Raw genomic sequence first — 19565 nt, 5'->3', positions numbered from 1 at the left:
AGCGGTAGAGTAGAGTAACATGGCTACTCTACTAACTACTCTACTCGCCTCGCTACTCTATCCGTGTAAACCAGCCCTAAGTTTCCTTCACCAGAATAAACACTGCCCCTCCTTTTTTATCTCCTCGGTCTCTACGATAGACTGTATACCCTTCTGGAAATACTTCTTTCTTACCCACTTCTCTCAACCACGATTCCACTCCCATCACCACATCAGTCTCATAAGATTCCATCAATGTACCGAATTTTAATTGTTTATTTACTACACTCTGACAGTTTACCAAGAGCAATCTCAGACCCCCTCCCTCCCTAAAACTTGAATGTTGCAATTGGGTAACATTTGACTCATGAGTTGAGAACATCCCTGGAACCCAGATCCTTGTACAATAGATCTTGATATAAGGATCTGAGTCCTTGGCAAGTTTCCCTGTATATGCCAGTTTAGTGGTATGGGTTTTTTTAAGTGCATATTAGTTTGCAAATCTCTGTTGATAATTATAGCAATTTGTCTACAGAGAGTTGCTTTTCTATTGCCATTCAGATGTAACCCATGCCTAGTGAACATTTGCCTGCCAAGACCTAAAGTATCTACTACATAGACATTTCTAAAACTCTTACATAATCTCTTGATTTTTATATTTACATCATGTACAGCTTTGTTCACACATGAGTCCTCTAGAAGGTCATACCTGGGTGGCACATTAACTACAATTACTTTTGAGTCAGATAGTTTGGAAATCTTACCTCTGAGGGTCATAATTATTTTCTCACCTTCATTTGCAGCAATGTCACTTGTACCACTCACAATCACCACATAACTGTCCTCTAACACAGGATCACAACTTGAATGGACGTCTTCAGTTTTGGCACCTGGTTTTATTAGTCCAAAACCTCAGTTTCTGGTTTATGCAGCTCATCCTTGATGCCTTCTGCCATACCCCATCCTTGACTGTCTGCGTAGAGATGAATTTTTGGCGATCTTGACTTTCGGTTGGTTTTCTTCTTCTGTAGGTTACCTCCACTGGTTTTAAAATTATTCGGAAAACTTGATGTGTCTTCATCTGGAACTTGATGCAATGACTGAAATCTATTTTGGCACTGCAAAGAGTTTTTCCCCGGTTTTAAGTTTAAGTTGAACGTAGTTTCTCCGATATGTTTAACATTAGGCCCAAAATGGCAACGTGTCACTTCCGTCCACGGCGATCTTTCTTCTCCAATGTCTTCTTTATCTTCCGGTTTCTTTATTCTGTCCTTTAAGCTTCTATTTTCAAGTTTCAGAGTTTCAGAGCACATAAGTCTTCTTGTAGCACTCCTAAAATCTTAAGCATAGATTCGTAAGTCTCTCTTTCTTGTTGTTCTGCCTCGCTTTCAGTTTGTTTACACTCGGGACACAGCCACACACTTTCTTCAATATCAGTCCTATTTAAAATATTTGCACAACGAAAATGGTACCATTCATGACACTTACGACACAGAATCCTATTTTTAACTACTCTTCCGCATTTGCCACATTTTTCACTGCATCTTACACCATTATCCACCACGGATATCACAGACTCACACACAGTAGTCGCCATCTACAAATGTATGAAATAACACAATAATTAAAACTTCAAGATGTATCCAGTGACTAGAATCCAAAACGAATGATGCAAAAATGACCATGAATCCAAAATAGTCAGTGGATCCAATTCACATTCCTTATTTTCAGAGATGACGATTGTTGTCCAAAGGGGTCCAAAATCCAGGTCACCGGCCCCCCATAATAGTAATCACTGGTAAAGCAGAACAATGGTTTTACTCCTATAGTGGTACTAATTACAGGTAATGTAGACTCATGGTATTTCTCACATGGTGATACTAATCACAGGTAATGTACACCCATGGTATGTACACACAATGGCAACACTTACAGGTAACACAAACCCATGGTGTGATCAAGATGTTGATTCCCATAAGGAACCTGAAATATTTGTTCTGAATGAGTAAATTTATAATACCAATTTAGTTGGTCTGTTACTGGACATCATAAATTTTCCAGCTAACTCATTCCTAGTTGCCAGCGCCTTGCCCCAGTGTGCCAAGCAGGGCTCATCAGTTGGTAAACAGCACACTCACCAAGACGCATGGCTAGTGCATACCGTGGAGGCCACTGCATAGGCTACGTGAAGCCACTAGCAGTGCCAATGTACTATGAGAAACTTTGTCTCATTTTCAAAAATTGATGCCTGCCTGGCCATCAGATGATAAAGATGTTGATCCACATAGGGAGACTGAAATATTTGTTCTGAATGGGTAAATTGGTAATACCAATAGAGTTGGTCCGTTATTAGATATTATAAATTTTCCAGCTAACTCATTCCTGGTTGCCAGTGCCTCGCCCCAGTGTGCCAAGCTGGGCTCATCACTTGGTAACAGACCAACTATACTGGTATTATAAATTTACTCATTCGGAACAAATATTTCAGGTTCCCTGTGGGAATCAACATCTTTATCATCTGATGGCCATGCAGGCATCAATTTTTGAAAATGTTATGTTATTGGCTTTTATGGCCCACTAACTACCATTACGCTTTGCGAAGACACCAAGGTGCTGGAATTTTGTCCCGCGGGAGTTCTTTTACGTGCCAGTAAATCTACCGACACAAGGCTGGCGTATTTGAGCACCTTCAAATACCACCGGACTGAGCCAGGATTGAACCTGCCAAGTTGGGGTCAGAAGGCCAGTGCCTCAACCGTCTGAGCCACACAGCCCGGCTTTTTGAAAATGAGACAAAATTTTTAATAATGCACTGGCACTGCCAGTGGCTCCAAATAGCCAACGCAGTGGCCTCCACGGTATGCACAACTCATTTGGAACAAATATTTCAGGTTCCCTATGGGAATCAACATCTTTATCATCTGATGGCCAGGCAGGCATCAATTTTTGAAAGTAAGACACAGTTTCTCATAGTGCATTGGCACTTTCGGTGGCTCCAAGTAGCCTATGCAGTGGCCTCCACGGTATGCAATAGCCATGCGTCTTTGTGAGTGTGCTATTTACCAAATGATGAGCCCAGCTTGGCACACTGGGGCGAGGCGCTGGCAACCAGGAATGAGTTAGCTGGAAAATTTATAATGTCCAATAACGGACCAACTGTATTGGTATTATTAACCCATGGTGTTTCGCACATAAGGGTACTACTCACAAGCAATGCAGACCCATGGTGTTCCTCGCATAGTGGGACAAATCGCAGGCGTCGGTATTCCCACGGTGTTCCTCACATAGTGGAACTAATCACAGGCCACATATACTCACGGTGTTGCTCACACAGTGGTACTAATCACAGAAAATGCAGACCCAAGGTGTATTGCACATTATGGTAACACACAGAGGCAACACAAACCCATGGTGTTCCTCACAGGCAACGTACACCCATGGTTTTCCTCACAGTGGTACTAATCACAGGCACCAAACAAACCTGTGGTGTTTCTCACATAGTGGTACTAATCACAGGCAATGTAGCCCCATAGTTTTTCTCATAAAAAGGTACTACTCATAGGTAATGCAGACTCATTCTGAACACAGTGGTACCGACCGACCGATTGTATATGATGACACTTATCTCAAGCAATGCCCAGACATGTAGTGTTCCTTGCATAATTATACTGCTCCTATATAATGTAGACCCATGGTTTTTCTTGCAAGGTGGTACTAGTCGCAAGTAACGTCAGCCCATGGTGTTCTGCACGTAATGGTACTAATCACAAGTAGTCTACTGGTTCTAATGTCATCATCCCTTGGTCGCTCATTTTAGTCGCCTCTTACGGCAGATAGGGGATACTGTGGGTGTATTCTTCGTATGTGTACCCCACCAACAGGGGGTAGCACAGTTTTTATGCTGGGGGAACTGTGAGAAGTGGACGACCAGTAGAGAACATTATGAAGGTGGCAATATAATCAACCTCATGCCACCGACCGGAAATTCAGAAGATAGGCAATTGATTTCATGGAGAAGGAGAATATAGCTATGATGGGCCAGAGTGAGGTTAAGTGGAGAGGAAGAGGAAAGAAGATGAGGAAGGGATACACACTCTACTACAGTGGAGGACATAAGGCAAAGCATGAAGTGGAGATAATAACCGAAAAAATCTTAGATAAGTATGTAAATCAAGTGGACTATGTACGTGACAGGATAATAAAGATACAGTTGAAGACAGAGAATGAAGTAAAGGATTTCATCCAAGCGTATGCATCCAAGATGAGATTGAAAGAAAAAGGTGTGGACAAATTACTGGAGACACTGGAGAGAGAAATATAGGATATGGAAGTGAGTGCCATGGGATACTTAAATAATGGAATGGTAGGATGTGACAGAAAAGGAATGGAAGAAGTACTTGGACCTTTTGGGTATGGAAAGAGGAATAAAGAGGAACAGAAGCTGGTGGATTTTTTTGTGAAAAGTGGGTTAAGTGTGGGCAATACGAGGTTCAGGTAGAAGAATAGTAGAAAGATTACAAGATATGGATGGGGAAACAGAAGAATGAAAAGAGTAATCGATTACTTCTTGGTGGAAAAAGCAAACTGTAGACAGGTGTAAGATGTAACAGCCTTGCCAGAAGTAGCCTTTGATGTAGACCAGGGACTCTCAAACACCCAAAAACTCACGCGTGCAAATCGACATGCAGAGACTCTGTGCACTGTGCATCAGTCGGACTCGGCTCAACTCAGATGGTGTAGTGTGCTGAGAGCGAAGAAGTGTTCGGTGATAGACAGCTTGTTTATCAGTGAAATAGATAAGTGCAAGACAACAATATAATAATCGAACAACCAGTTTCGAAGAAAGCAAAGACTTCCGAAAGTCCATTTCAATCGAACTGGGAACTTTAGTATTTTTTTGTCACTCGTGACGATAAAGCCAAATGCTTAATCCGTGGGACAACAATTATGTGATAAGTTAATCAAAAAGATATATTTTCCAATACAAAGGCTTTGCTCAAATTCTACGAGAATTTGTCGAAGGAAGATTTTCCTAAGCTGCATCGAGAAGCAGCTAAGATTATTTCTATGTTTGGTTCCACATGCATATGTGAAAGGTAGTTTTTCCTGTTTTAACTTGTACGAAAACTAGATTGCGTGCGAGTAGGCCTATTTCTGATTAAGGTTCTCAGAATTGCTGTCCGCCGGTCCTTGCTCCAGGCATAACTGGTATCATTGCAAAGATAAAGGAAAAGAACAGCTAGAGAGGATAAATTGCCTGCTCAATCCAAATTGAAAGAAGAGTATGTTAACACCGGTAACATTGTCCCATACAACAGCGTCACCGCTCACCGCACATAAACATTTTGCAGTGAGGGGAGAATCAGCAGGGAAGGTAGAGAAGGCGAAGACAGACCGAACGTGTGAGACAGGTGTAGGGGAAGTGGAATGGGGGTTTGCACTCTGGTCAACCTAGTGAAGTCGTCTCCTGCACCTTGGACCGTGCAGCGCACGGGCGCATACACCTTGAGAGGCCCTGGTATAGACCATACAGTAGCGGTAGCAAAAATGAAAGTCAGAAAAATAGTGAAAATGAAAGAAATGAGAGAGAAGAAAATGAAAGTATAGAAATTAAAAGATATGGAATAAAAGAGCAATTCCAAAATGAATTTAAACAACACAAGCACATAATTGAGGCTGAGACTGTGGAAGTGGAATGGGACATGTTCAAGAAGGCACTTGTACAATGTGCAGAGAGTGCTTGTGGCAGAATAGTTGAACGAGTGAATGACAGACACATGGGCAGTGAAAGGAATTATAAAAATAAAGGTACAAAACCTTAAAATTGTAGAGAACTTTGAATACTTGGGAAGCAAATTGAAGCAGGATTCAGGGCTGGACATGGAGTTCCATGAAAGGATTCAACAGGGAAATGTATTCTACCAGAATATGGGAAACCTGGTGTGGAGGAAGGAAGTACCAATGAACTGTAAAGAGGTGATGTACAAGTGAAAAGAAAGTCTACACGAAGCGGGTGAAAGGGTGCAGTGGAGTGAACATTGACAAAAAGACTGGAGAATAAAATCCAAGCTAGTGAAATGAAATTTTGAAGTATGATAGGAAAGACAAGGAAGGATTGAGTAAGATATGAGGACATCAGTAAGGAAATCTGAGTACAAAAAGCTTTACGACAGAACTGAGAGGGATAAAATTAGATGGCTTGGATATGTTATGAGGATGGAAGTGAGAAGGATGCTGAAGTGGACTTTGGAGAGATGGATAGGAAGAGGGAGCGGAAGAGGGAGACCAAGATTAAGATGGCTGAAAATGATAAAGAATATTATAATTAAAAGAAACCTTGAATGGAACACAGTTACGGAGGAACAATGGCGGTTGGATAAAGTAAAATGTAAAGGTGCCATAAACTTCCAATCCAGCATGGGAACTGTACAAAGGAAAAGGGATGATGATAGTATTTTTATTATTTCTATGAACAGACAAGGTTACTGTGGGGTTTAATGGTGCTCAGTAAAATTCACATTACTTTGCACTTGAACAGGGCTTTATCCCCTTGAGAAGTTGGATTGCTTTACAGGATTCATACATGGATTCAAAGAGAAGATGAACAAAACATTTAGTGAGAACTTATTTAACAGCATGAAGTTAACAATGGCAACTTACCTCCAACAGGTAGTGGGGGAGGGGGCGGAGGAGGAGGAGGCGGTGGAGGAGGAACTTTACCACCTCGACGGACAAGCAACCGCACGGTTGGACCACCATTGCGAATTATTTCGATGGCTTCAGCATGCGTCATGTTCTTTGTGTTGTTACCATTGATTTCAATTATCTGGTCTCCAATCTGAAACACCATTTCATTCGGTGGTAAGAGGAAAATTTAACTTAACTGACAATTAGTAATTCTTTAATTTCTGATACATGGATTCAAAAGTAACACATTCTCTCCACTCATTCCTAGAACTGTAAGAATATAAGTATATCTCTGATGTGACTATAGTACGGCTTTCAAAACAGAATCAGCCCACATAGGTGATGGACAACATACAGAAATTCTAACCACATTAAGTGACACCGCACCACCTGAACATCACACATTACATTCCCTACAAAATTCAAGGCCCAAAATACCAAATTATAATTCCTGGATCAATAAACATATGAAGTAGGTAGTAAAAATTAATTTCATCACCTTCAGACAAAATAATTCTTGTGGATACCACAGAAATTGAAGGGTTGGATGCAAGAACCAGGCAGCTCCACTTTTCGTCAAAATGGACATTTTCATATATATCGAATGTAAACAAATAGGCGCACATATCTATGCAAGAACCATGCAACTCCAATGACTTCCATTGGCGATACAAAGGTAAAGGAGCCACATGGAGATAGCATTCATCATAATTTTAATGCAAGAGCAAGGCAGCTCCAGGAGCCACCTGGTTCTGCTATCGATTTTAGTTCAGTGCATCGTCATTGGTGACAAAGCTTCGGAATAGTAGATAAAGGAAAACGGAAGAGAGAAAGACTGTATGTTCCCAATGACTATGTGAACCTCATAAGAGGGTCAAGCTCAAAATCTGTTGTCAAACAAATTGAGAGAGACAGCTTTCTAGACTATAAAGATACTTTTGAAGAATCCTTCAAGAAGAATGTTAGTGGTGTAGGTAAAGAGAAGTTCTCCATTTCAAAATATTGGCTGTTTATTCACAGTGAAGAATTTTGTGGAATTGTTAAATGTTCAATGAATGCATCAGGTTTTTCTCTACATGAGTTTCCTGTCTTGAAAAAGAACAGTACTCCAATGTTTCGTCACGTGAGTCAGAAACTGTATCCAGAAGTCCTGCACATCAAGGAAGCAAACTTTCGGGATGTAATAGTACTGGCCAAACGCTATGTACCTCCCAATGACAAGTGGTATTACAACAACATAACCAGCCAATCAAGAGAAAATAATGTGAACACCTCATCTGGAAGTGAATAATATCAACTGTCATACTGTAAAAGTGGATACACTTATTATTCAAGGTTCTTAAAATTTCAGTGACTTCTTATGAAGTGCTTGCATATTGAAATACTGTAATTTATTTTGCAAAAATACAGTTTTTGGTAAGTAAAACCACAGAAATCATTGAATTAAACATTTTCTATGCAAGAACCAGGTGGCTCCAAAATTAATTTATTGCTATAAAAGACAAGAAAATTTAAAATTCTGCTACAATACAGACTAAATGCATCAAGGAGGTCATAACTAACATACTGACAGAAATCATTATTTATACCATCATTCATACTTATTTTATAAAGTTCTTTTTTTGCTCCTGAAAAGTTAGAAAAAAAATGGAGCTGCCTGGTTCGTGCATCCAACCCTTCAATTTCAAAAAGCAACATTCTGACAGAAGACATGATATGGGCTTTTGTGCGCTTATGCAGTGTCAAGAAAACAAGGTGAACCTCTTTACGTTTGATAGAGAACTTTGCTCCGTATACTGTGTATTTCAGTATAAATAGTTAACATTCAGTTTTTAACAATCCCACAACACTGAAAATCAGGAAATGATATGAGTCCACCTTGTCAATACTATATATATATATAAAAAAAAAAAAACAACAGTTCAATACATATTATCTTTTTTCTCTATTTGCTTTACGTTGCACCCACACAGATAGGTCTAATGTCAATGATGGGATAGGGAAAACCTAGGAATGAGAAGGAAGTGGCCGTGGCCCTCATTAAGGTACAGCCCCCAGCACTTGCCTGGTGTGAAAATGGGAAACCACCTTCAGGGCTGCTGACAGTGGCGTTCAAACCCACTATCTCACAGGTGCAAGCTCACAGCTGCACGCTCCCAACCATGTGGCCAACTTGCATGGTACATATTATCTAAACGTACATGTTTCAAGAACACTGTACATTCTCTTCATCAGCAAAAAATATTTCTGAAAAATCTTGACTACTTGATCATTACATGCTACAACATGATATAAACATCTTAAAAATAAAAATCTATTACGGGCCCACTATAATTTATATATGATAAAAAAATGTTTTTCTCATTAATGAGATTACAATAAAAAACTTCAGCTGTTTGATGTAAATAAAAACTGTCAAATTTTACCTTAAAATAATTTTTGAAATGTCTCTTCTTTATTCATGAAGTAGCTTGTATACTCTATATAATCTCGTTAACAATAAAAACCACGTATGTGTTGAAATCCTGTTAAAACTTAATTTCACAGTGTGGCTCCAATTGTACTCTTTGTGTGGGAAAAACCTTCTTAATTGTTAAAAACATGCAAACCAAGTTGCAATTAACTCATCCAGTATACTATAAAACCGAAAATCCAAATCAGCTATGCAAGATTAAAATGAAAAGAAGACTTTAAACTCAAATTAACATTACATTAACAATAGACCCAATACTCGCAGCTAACCATGAGCCATAAACAGTTGTGGTCTATTATAGTAATCGTTTTTTTTTTAATTGTAAGGTGATTATATTTTGATGTAGTGCAAGATGATTTTCAAGATACACTGCCTGACAAACAAAGTTAAGCAACTAGAAGGAGTGGTTGAAAGTGAATGAAACTACATATGCTGAAAGACTGTGTCTTTATCGAACTTATTATAACATGGGATGAAAGAGAAGGCTGTTGGCAGTTAAAGGTGGAATGTTGGTGTCAGGTCAGTAGGGTACTGCATCCCCCTGGTCGCAATGCATGCCCTTATGCAGTTCGGAATGGTGTCAACCAGCCTTTGGATCCTCTCCTGAGGCAAGTCCATCCACAGCTGTTGCAGCTGTCCCTCCATATCCTGCATGTTAGTACTGGGACCGAGTCCCTTTCCGATGTCATCCCACATGTGTTCAATGATGGAGAGGTCCGAGAGGATCTCAACATGCTCTAGGCCGTCCATAGACACGTGCTGTGTGTGGACATGCATTATCATGTTGGAACACTGTCCCAGGATGCTGTGCCATAAGAGGTAGGACGTGCAGACACAGAATGTCTGTAACGTATCGCTGTGCCATCAAAGTCTGCCAAAGCACTATTAGAGGTGACCTGAACGCATATCCTATGGCTCCCTACACCATGATGCCAGGGATTATACCTGTGTGTCTTTCCACAATATAGGCAGTATCTGCCCCTGCGCCAAACCCGCACATGATGGTCATTGGAGGTTATGGAGCGGCGGGACTCAGCACTGAACATGATGTGATGCCAGCCGTCCTCTGTCCATGCCTCCCGGGCAAGGCACCACTCTAAACGCAGGCGTTGATGTTCTGGTGTCAATGGCAACCAACGCATGGGGCAGTAGGACACCAATCCGGTGGATGCGAGTCGTTGAGACACTGTGTGGGAACTCACAGGATGTTGTAGAGTCTCCAGTACATGTTCGCGCATGGCAGGTGCTGAAGTTATGCGATCTCACAATGATTGGCGCACCATACGACGGCCCTCCCTCAGGGTGGTGTTTTTCGGTCGAGCGTTTGGAGTGGTGCCTTGCCCAGGAGGCATGGACAGAGGACGGCTGGCATCACATCATGTTCAGTGCTGAGTCCCGTTTCTCCATAATTCTGCACAACATAACTGGGTGCCCTCATGTACCCATTGAGTCCAACACTGGGCCAATGTGACCTCTGAATGGCCCACATACCTAGCAATTGCACGACACAACCAACCAGCCTCACACATTCCCACAATGCAGCCTCTGTCAAATGCTGTCAAGTGGTGGATAGGCTGGCTAACGCATCTGCGAGGCATCGCAGGTGCTTTGTACTGTACGTAGTGTTCTCTGCACGTTTTGCTTAACTGTCTGACTCACAGCAGCTAACTGGTAAAAACTTATCAACAACAGGACGGTGCCATCACGAATGCACTCTGGTGAGCGTTCTACACATTACAGATCCTTGTAAATCTAGGCATTTACTCGCACATCAATGGTATACATGTATACCAATATGAGATAATATTGGACCACTCCTCCTGGGTGCTTAATTTTTTTGTAAGGCAGTGTGTTTAGGGAATATTTTTTGCTGATGAAAAGAATGTAGTGTGTTCTCAAAACATGTGCAATCACATAATGTGTGTTAAACAGTTTTTTGTATAGTATTCACAAATCCCATTTTTCAGTGTAGTAAGATTGTTAGGTAAAAGTCAATATGGACCAAAAGAGAAAGAAAGAAATAAAGGTCAAATTAATAAATTCAGTTTTCTCCCTCCTGTGATATAGAATGGATGGTGGTATGTTATGTATAAGCAGTTTAAAATACAGTTTAAATACTTGAAGACAAACAGTGGAGTTATTGGAAACTAGCAACTACAACTGGTGACTAGTACACCTTGTCTGGTACACTGATCAACGAGATACCTCGATAGTTGTGGCAGTCCTTCTTGTTCTCTTCTTTATAGATAGGTACAATTACTGCTTTCATGCAAACAGAAGGTACCTTACTAACACTCCACGCAAATCTTATTACTCCATGAAGCCAATTTCATCCCTGTTTTCCCACTATATTCCAGCATTTCAAGTGTAATTGATTGGTTCCTGTTGCTTTATAACAGTATTTAGTTTCCTATCCTTCCCACTTCCTCAAACTTAATTTCACCAACATCGTTATCCTTCCCATGAGCTTGGTTGTTCACAATATCACCAGAAAGACTTCCTTTAACGATGAGAAGGTTTTCAAAATATTCTTTTCACCTGTCCAGAGATTCACTGAGATCTCCTGTAAGTTTCCCCGATTTACCCAGAACTCTATACATTTCGTTCCCCCCTCCTTTTACAGGTTAGTACCAAAATCGTCCATGACTTCTTGGATTCAATATATATTTTTTTTGGTACTGTTTCTTTCATCTACACAGAGTTCCCAGTATGTATCAGTCCTTGTTTGGAGCCATTTCTTATTCAAGTTTCTTTTACATTTACAAGCTGCCCTCACATCATCAATTCAGCAAGATGTCAGATTCTCCCCATCTTTACACACAGTTGTTCCTAAGCATTCCCATTCTATTTCTACTACAGCATCCCTGTATGCCACCCATTCTCTTTATATATACATGTCCTTCTAATTTCCTCATCCTGAAGATCATCTACCTTCATTCGCCTGCAGACAGATATCACTTTCTCTATCTTAGGCCTAAAGATACTTAGCTCACTACAGATCAGATAGTGGTCTGCATTATCAAACAATGTCTAGAATACTCACCCATTCCTAACAGATTTCCAGAAATCAAAGTCGGTGTTGATATAGTCTATTATGGATCTGGTTCCTCTACCCTCTCATGTGTAGCAGTGAATAACCTTACGCTTGAAAAATGTATTTGTAACTGCCAGTCTCATACTAGCACAGATGTCCAGTCAACGCTTCCTATTCCTAACAGCTTCCACATCTTCCCCATATTTACATATCACCTTTCCGTATCCTTCAGTTCAATTTCCAGCTCTCACATCGAAATTGCCCATTAGCACTACCCTATCCTTGTTGTTGACTGACTGCGATGTCACTCAGTGCTTCAAGAAACTTGTCAACTTCGTTCTCATCTGCACTCTCACATGGTGAATCACTGAGACAATTTTCATCCTAATTTCTCCAACAACTAAATCCACCCACGGAAACTATATTGCATGCAATAGTGTTCCTGATGAACAGTCCTACTTCTGCTACGTCCTTCCCTTTTTAACACCAATCCTATCTGTTCCTCGTTACCTCCCCTAACCCAAATATCATTAACTCCTAACACATCCAGATGCATCCTCTTTGCTGACTCAACAAGTTTTACTTTCTTTTTTCCCGACGCCCCATTATATTGATAGCTCCCCATCGATTCCATTTCGCTTACCAAGTTGTTTTCAGGGGTTCCGTTAATTCCATAGGTTCGAGGCTTGCTTAGAAATGTTCTGAGCTTGGTAAATTCTGTGAAGCAGTGAGGATCTCTCCTCTTAACGGGTTAGGGACTTCCGGTGGATTGTATAGTCCTACCCACCGGAGTACATGGAGGACCATGACTCAAAACATGTCCGAAAAGCCCACTCCTATTCTGTTGTAACATGTACCCCGACTCTCAGGACCACCTATTAGGCTACTTAAGACATTCCCCCACTGGGTGAGTTGGTCGTGTGGTTAGGGCCACGCAGCTGTGAGCTTGCATCCGGGAGACAGTGGGTTCGAACCCCACTGTTGGCAGCAATGAAGATGGTTTTCTGTGGTTTCCCATTTTCACACCAGGCAAATACTGGGCCTGTACCTTAATTAAGGCCATGGCCAATTCCTTTCCACTCCTAAGCCTTTCCTATCCAATCGTTGCCATAAGACCTATTTGTGTTGGTGCGATGAAAAGAGAGAGAGAGACATTCCCCATGGGATGTGGCTACCATAACCTCACCATTAACCATTATTATATTTCTCAGGTATCTGTAATTCTGGCCAATTGCTTATATTTTGTACTTTTCCCATCACTGATCAAAACACAGTGAGGCACAATGGTTGTAATATGTTAATACAAAGAACAAAGGATGAATGATAAGTGTTCAAGCTAGAATCATGAGGTTTGGGTGTGTGTTTAAAAATTTGCTCTAAAGCAATAAAGAGAAACTGCAATACATTGGTCAAAAGCAAGTGATACTTATTCTAGTGGTATCTTCACAGAATATTACAGTAATGCACATCGGCACGGTTGTAAAACCTGGTGAGCTCTTGACCTGTGTTGCACTTGCTAGACATGCCAAGGTCAAGGAACTTCTCATTTGGAAACTGCCATAGATTCAGGTGTCTATTTATATGACACATTAAGCGATTTTTCAGGAAAAGCCAAAAGCGTGTAATTTTTGGAATATAAGTCTGATTTATTTAATTGTATTAACATATGATCAAATCCAAGGTGAGAGGGTCATTTTATCAAGGAATTATAAATATAATTTGTAGAATGTCATTAAATTCTTATTTTGGATAAGATGAGTTTTGGACCATCCAAAATAATTCTAATAGTTAACTTTGCACAACTTATTTAAAAAACAACAAGGGAGAACGAATGTTATAATAATACTGACTAGTATACTAACAGACATTTTCCATATCAGTATAAAGATATTTACTAATAAATGAATCACCAGAGTAATTCATCACATTTACATCCTATTGATCGACACTCATTACTTGCAGAAAACTTTTCCTTTATCGGCTACACTGCACTCACAAGATGACCAACTTCAACAATGAGACATCCCTTTGTTGTTCTAATTTTGTTAATAATGTATTAAACTCTCAAATCTAATACCTCCTCTAGAGAACCATCACAAAAGAACTTCTGATAATTCAACATTATTTTTGATGTCTACAGATAATGTGGTGAACAGATTCTTATAAAGAAAATGCAACTGATTCCTTTCCCAGTCCATTCCAAAATGCTTTTCAAGGAAATTTCTTACGTCCTTTACACTGGTGGGATTCAAGGTTACTGCTGGCAATAATTCAGGGGACATAAGTATTTCTGACAGATGTTTTTTCTTTTTCCATTACTGATTTCACTAATCCAATGTCAGAGTTGTAATGCGGTTCTCTCTGAAGGGTCACATTTCCCAAAGTGTACAAATCACAAGCCCTGAAGAAAATTTACAGTGTCAATTTGCAGGTTTCTTTATCATATTTTCAGTTACTATTTTCTGTTTACTGAGCAGTCTCTGCCTAACTTAATATGCTGCTGGATTACACATGATAGGGCATTTCTGTATGCCATTCTCGACTCGAGTAAATACCCTATCATAAGGCAGAAATGGAAAGATCAATTCAGCACTTTGTATATTAGGCAGCGCTGCGAATGAAAAAGAAATATGAGCAAATTGCAGTCATTGTAGCATTGTAGAGGTGCTGTTTAGTCCTTCACAACCGAAAGTCTTACATTTGATAAGTTACACAAATCTGTTTATGATAACTGATGATTATAGACAGATAGATTTATTTATCATCAGCAAGTTATTAATCATCAACAGGTTATGTTCTTAATAACATATCATTCAATAAAACATTATATACAACAAATACATCTTAAATAACAAAAACAAATCTCCCAAAATAATTACCAGGTTTAAAATAAATTTAGGGATGTTTCTATACAGATACTAGCTGATGTTCCCATGCTTTGCTCTGGAATTCTAGGTTAGGTAGTGTACATCTTGTAAGATTATTAAATTGCATAGCTCTTAATATTACCCCTGAAACATGACAGGGAAGTTACCATACGTCTTTTTTGATATGAAGACTGCATTAGGGAATTTTTATTGTAATGGTAGGTCCTCTTGCCTACAATCAGTCACAATCAAGTTGGGGAATTTTCATTATAATGGCAGATACTCTCCACTTCCCTTTTTACATCCTCAGGAAGACTTACATGGTTTTCCCAACTGAAATCAACACAGGTGATTACAATGATGTCAGTAGGTATGTTGAGATTAAAAGCAATGCTATCATATGAAATACTCAATCAAATGAAAAACCACACATTTTCTCACTTTTAACAAACAGTACTACGCAGCCGATCTAATAGTCCACAGTTCCAGAGCTGGAATGAACAGGCTGCAGACAGCCGTGAACACTCCTCTGCTATTATTCCATTAAGTGTGCACACTGCACATTCCAATCAGCGCTTCAGAGTAGGGATCGAATAGCTGAAATACCATGATGAACCAGTGTGTTATGTACCAGCAGTATCAGAAAATGTATGAACCAGAGGAATGGCATTCTACAGAAGGTTATCTAACTCGCCAGCTATTTCCTGCCAATATTCTGGCAGGCCGTTATACTCTGCATGCAGCAGTAATCCCATCTATTGTAGATTAGCGGCAGCATAAGAGACAAAGAACATCACAACAAATAATGGTCAATGTAATATTACTGATGATCAGTTTTATGAGTTTTCGTTATTGTAGGCCTTCACGTTTAGTTTCCTTCAGACTCTGAAATACCACCCTTATCAAAGTCTGTATGGTAAAATTGAATAAAATATACATGATCGGAAATTATATTCCTTATAACTTTTGTTATGTAGTACTTTTCTATAGGACCAATAACATAGGCATTTAAAAATTACACTTTAGGCACCTTCCCCTAAACTATCAAAACCCACCAACCTGGGCCCAATGTTTGGGAAGCCAGGCTCTGCCTGTCATGAGTGATAGAGGAGTAACACCTCTTTAAAAAACCTTGGTCCAGCTGACCCGGCTAGTAGTCCCATGTAAGGGTCCCTTGCCAGGGTTATGGTGAAGACCTCAACGGCAGTGAACGCGGAGAAGACGGACTTCAGAACGGCGGAACTGGCGGCCGAGGCAACCCTCCTATGCGGTGAAAATAGAATAGGAACTGCTGCCTTGTAGTCAGAAGTGGGAACTTCAAAGGCTAAGGGAAGAAACCCCGACAGAAAATCAGTAGGCCTGGCTACTTAGAAGGCAGCCCCTTCACCAGGCTTTGGGTGCTGGAGGCCAATAACGTACACGCCCGAGATTAACCTATTACAGAAACATCAATGAATAGAAGCCGGATGGATAAAATGGATTTGACTTTTAGCATGAAATCGACACGAGAATTGGAAAGTGGAATGTACAGACAATGTGGCAGGCAGGAAGTTTGGCTGAAGTATCTAGGGCAGGGTCGGCCAACTGGCTGGCGTGTGATGTAAGAGAGACCGTGTGACGTCGGAGAGACCATGTGACGTAAGAGCGCAGAAGGTGGGGAGCCGCTGTCGTAGACTGGAGACGAAGAGACAGCCTGCTTTGTAGTAAACACGTGAAGTGTCATACATGCTGGTGCCTACGGCTTTTATAGACACTTTTCTCAAAAAGCCACACAAATTCTTATTTAAAAATTTATCTCTTAGTTCTCTATCACACTGTAAATCTAATAACTCTAACTGTAGGTCTAGATCAACGTTATCTTCAACAACTGAAAATGGCGTGGTTAAAAGTTGAATATAAGTTTCCAGACACTCCAAAGTGTTAAATCTAGGATCAAATTCCGAATAAAGGTTTTTTTAAATTATGATTTTGACATACCTATTAATATCCTCAGCCGTATGGTGTTAATGGTACAGTACATAAGTATGGACGAACCGGGCACATCACGGTGCGAGAAGCTATCTACGCCTCCGATCTTTTTATCTTTACGGGAAGATCTATATTTATTTGTTGAAAATGATAGGATTGCTACAGCTAAATGTTTAGTTTGTAGAAAAGAGCTACAGTATGTAAAAATATATAATTTACAACGCCACTACAGTTTGTATCACGCTGCAGATTATGATCAGTATCAAGGCGATGAAAGGGTACGTGTAATTACAAAACTAAAAGGTAAATTAAATAACTATGTCGAGCATTCGACCAGTGAGTCAGCAGTTCGACTGAGTTATAAAATTTCATATTTAATTGCAAAGAAACTTAAATCGTTCAGTGGTGGTGAATTCGTAAAGGAATGTTTAATTCTAGCAGGTGAGGAGTTTTGTCTAAATATCATTCATGAGTTTGAAGCTACCAGCTTGTCTGCGCACACAGTGTCAACAAAAATTCAAGACCTATCTGATGATGTCCACCTACAATTATTAGAACTGACAAAGAGCTTCCGGGCATACTCCTTAGCAATTGACGAGGGCACAGATATTTCTGACACGGCCCAGCTAGCCATTTTCATACGAGGGGTTGACAAAAACTTTACAATTTGGGAGGAAATACTGGATTTAGTGCCTATGAAGAATACCACGAAAGGCATCGACATTTTCAACTGCATTGTAAGTGTTGTTGAAAATTCTTCTTTGGCATGGAACAACCTAGTTTCAATAGCAACAGATGGTGCACCTTCTATGGTAGGGCGCAATGGATCATGGGAGACTACTGGCAAAAATGAGTGCAATTGGACTAGACAAAAGAGTGACTGAATGGGTTGCTATATTTCTAGAAAATAGATCTCAGAGAATTAGAGTAGGTGAAGCTTTACCTGACCCTGTAGTATTATCGGACCTTTATGTTTTCTTATATATATAAATGATATATGTAAAGGAGTGGAATCGGAGGTAAGGCTTTTGGCGGATGATGTTATTCTCTATAGAGTGATAAATAAGTTACAAGATTGTGAGCAACTGGAACGTGACCTCGAAAATGTTGTGAGATGGACAGCAGGCAATGGTATGCTGATAAACGGGGTTAAAAGTCAGGTTGTGAGTTTCACAAATAGAAAAAGTCCTCTCAGTTTTAATTACTGCGTTGATGGGGTGAAAGTTCCTTTTGGGGATCATTGTAGGTATCTGGGCGTTAATATACGGAAAGATCTTCATTGGGGTAATCACATAAATGGGATTGTAAATAAAGGGTACAGATCTCTGCACATGGTTATGAGGGTGTTTAGGGGTTGTAGTAAGGATGTAAAGGAGAGAGCATATAAGTCTCTGGTAAGACCCCAACTAGAGTATGGTTCCAGTGTATGGGACCCTCACCAGGATTACCTGATTCAAGAACTGGAAAAAATCCAAAGAAAAGCAGCTCGATTTGTTCTGGGTGATTTCCGACAAAAGAGTAGCGTTAAAAAAAATGTTGCAATGTTTGGGTTGGGAAGAACTGAGAGAAAGAAGAAGAGCTGCTCGACAAAGTGGTATGTTGCAGGTTATAAACTTCATTTTCCTTGTCCGTATTGAAGATCTACTTATGATACAATTCCTTTAGTTTTGCCAATTGCCACCTTTTCAATACAATTGTATGTTAATTCATAGATTCAAGATACCCGCCTCCCTTAGTCTCGAAAATCATAGATTAGGGAGAGGGTATTGTTTATTGTAATCGTTTCATAATTTCATAATTTGTGATACATGCCGTATACAAAATTAGAATGAGTAACTTAAATAACTATTGTGAATAGTGTTAATAATTGTTACATGCAATGAATGTTCATATAAAGCAGGTGCATAGAAATTGAACAGAGAAAGAATACTATAAACTGACTGTTGGAGTTCCATTCATATATAGTATTATGGCAGAAGAAAAAACCACAACATCTATTTATAGTGATATCTTTTCAGATTATCAAAGATAATATTGCCTTTGCAGGCTGTTAAGAAAAGAGAGAAAACTGAAATTATTGTTCTACAATACATAAAACTATTAGAACTAATGTAACGAGGTAGTTCCATGCTAACCCTTAAGCCTATGTACCTAATGGCTCTAGACTTCAACGGAGTTATATTGTCTAGGTTGCCTTAGGCACAATTCGGTTCCTGGCTGACATGTATCACATCCTTTCCTTCCTTCAATTTCCTGCTCCATCTTCCCCTAATAATGTTAAATAATTTTGCAATTCTATCCGGGTGCATCCATTCTCTGTTCAATAACTTTACAATTGTATACAACTGATTTTCGTTCTCAATTTTCTTTACATCCTCATCGTCTATGAATTTTTCTCGTATTTCCTTTGTCATAGGGCAATCTTTTATAAGGTGTGCCCATCCCATCTCTTCAGAGCATATTAAACATTTATTTTCATCCCTGTTCCTTCTATATGCTTTATTTTTATGTATCCCCATTAACCACCATATTATGCACCTCATTCTCTTTTTTGTTA

At 39.7% G+C, this 19565-nt stretch overlaps 1 protein-coding gene across 4 annotated transcripts in view; it reads right to left on the bottom strand.

The window, feature by feature from the left end:
- Positions 1-19565, bottom strand: part of Magi (membrane associated guanylate kinase, WW and PDZ domain containing protein magi) — a 670891-nt gene that overhangs the window by 53584 nt on the left and 597742 nt on the right. For all 4 annotated transcript variants that reach the window (XM_068226155.1, XM_067140637.2, XM_068226156.1 and 1 more), the window contains one exon: positions 6640-6817. In XM_068226155.1, coding sequence (XP_068082256.1) covers positions 6640-6817 — 178 coding nt within the window. The remainder of the gene's footprint in view (positions 1-6639; positions 6818-19565) is intronic.

Source organism: Anabrus simplex, chromosome 2, assembly GCF_040414725.1.
Source record: "Anabrus simplex isolate iqAnaSimp1 chromosome 2, ASM4041472v1, whole genome shotgun sequence".
NCBI classification, from domain to species: Eukaryota; Metazoa; Arthropoda; class Insecta; order Orthoptera; family Tettigoniidae; genus Anabrus; species Anabrus simplex.
Note: the sequence above shows the minus strand (reverse complement) of the source record. Positions and strands in the feature narration are given on the sequence as shown.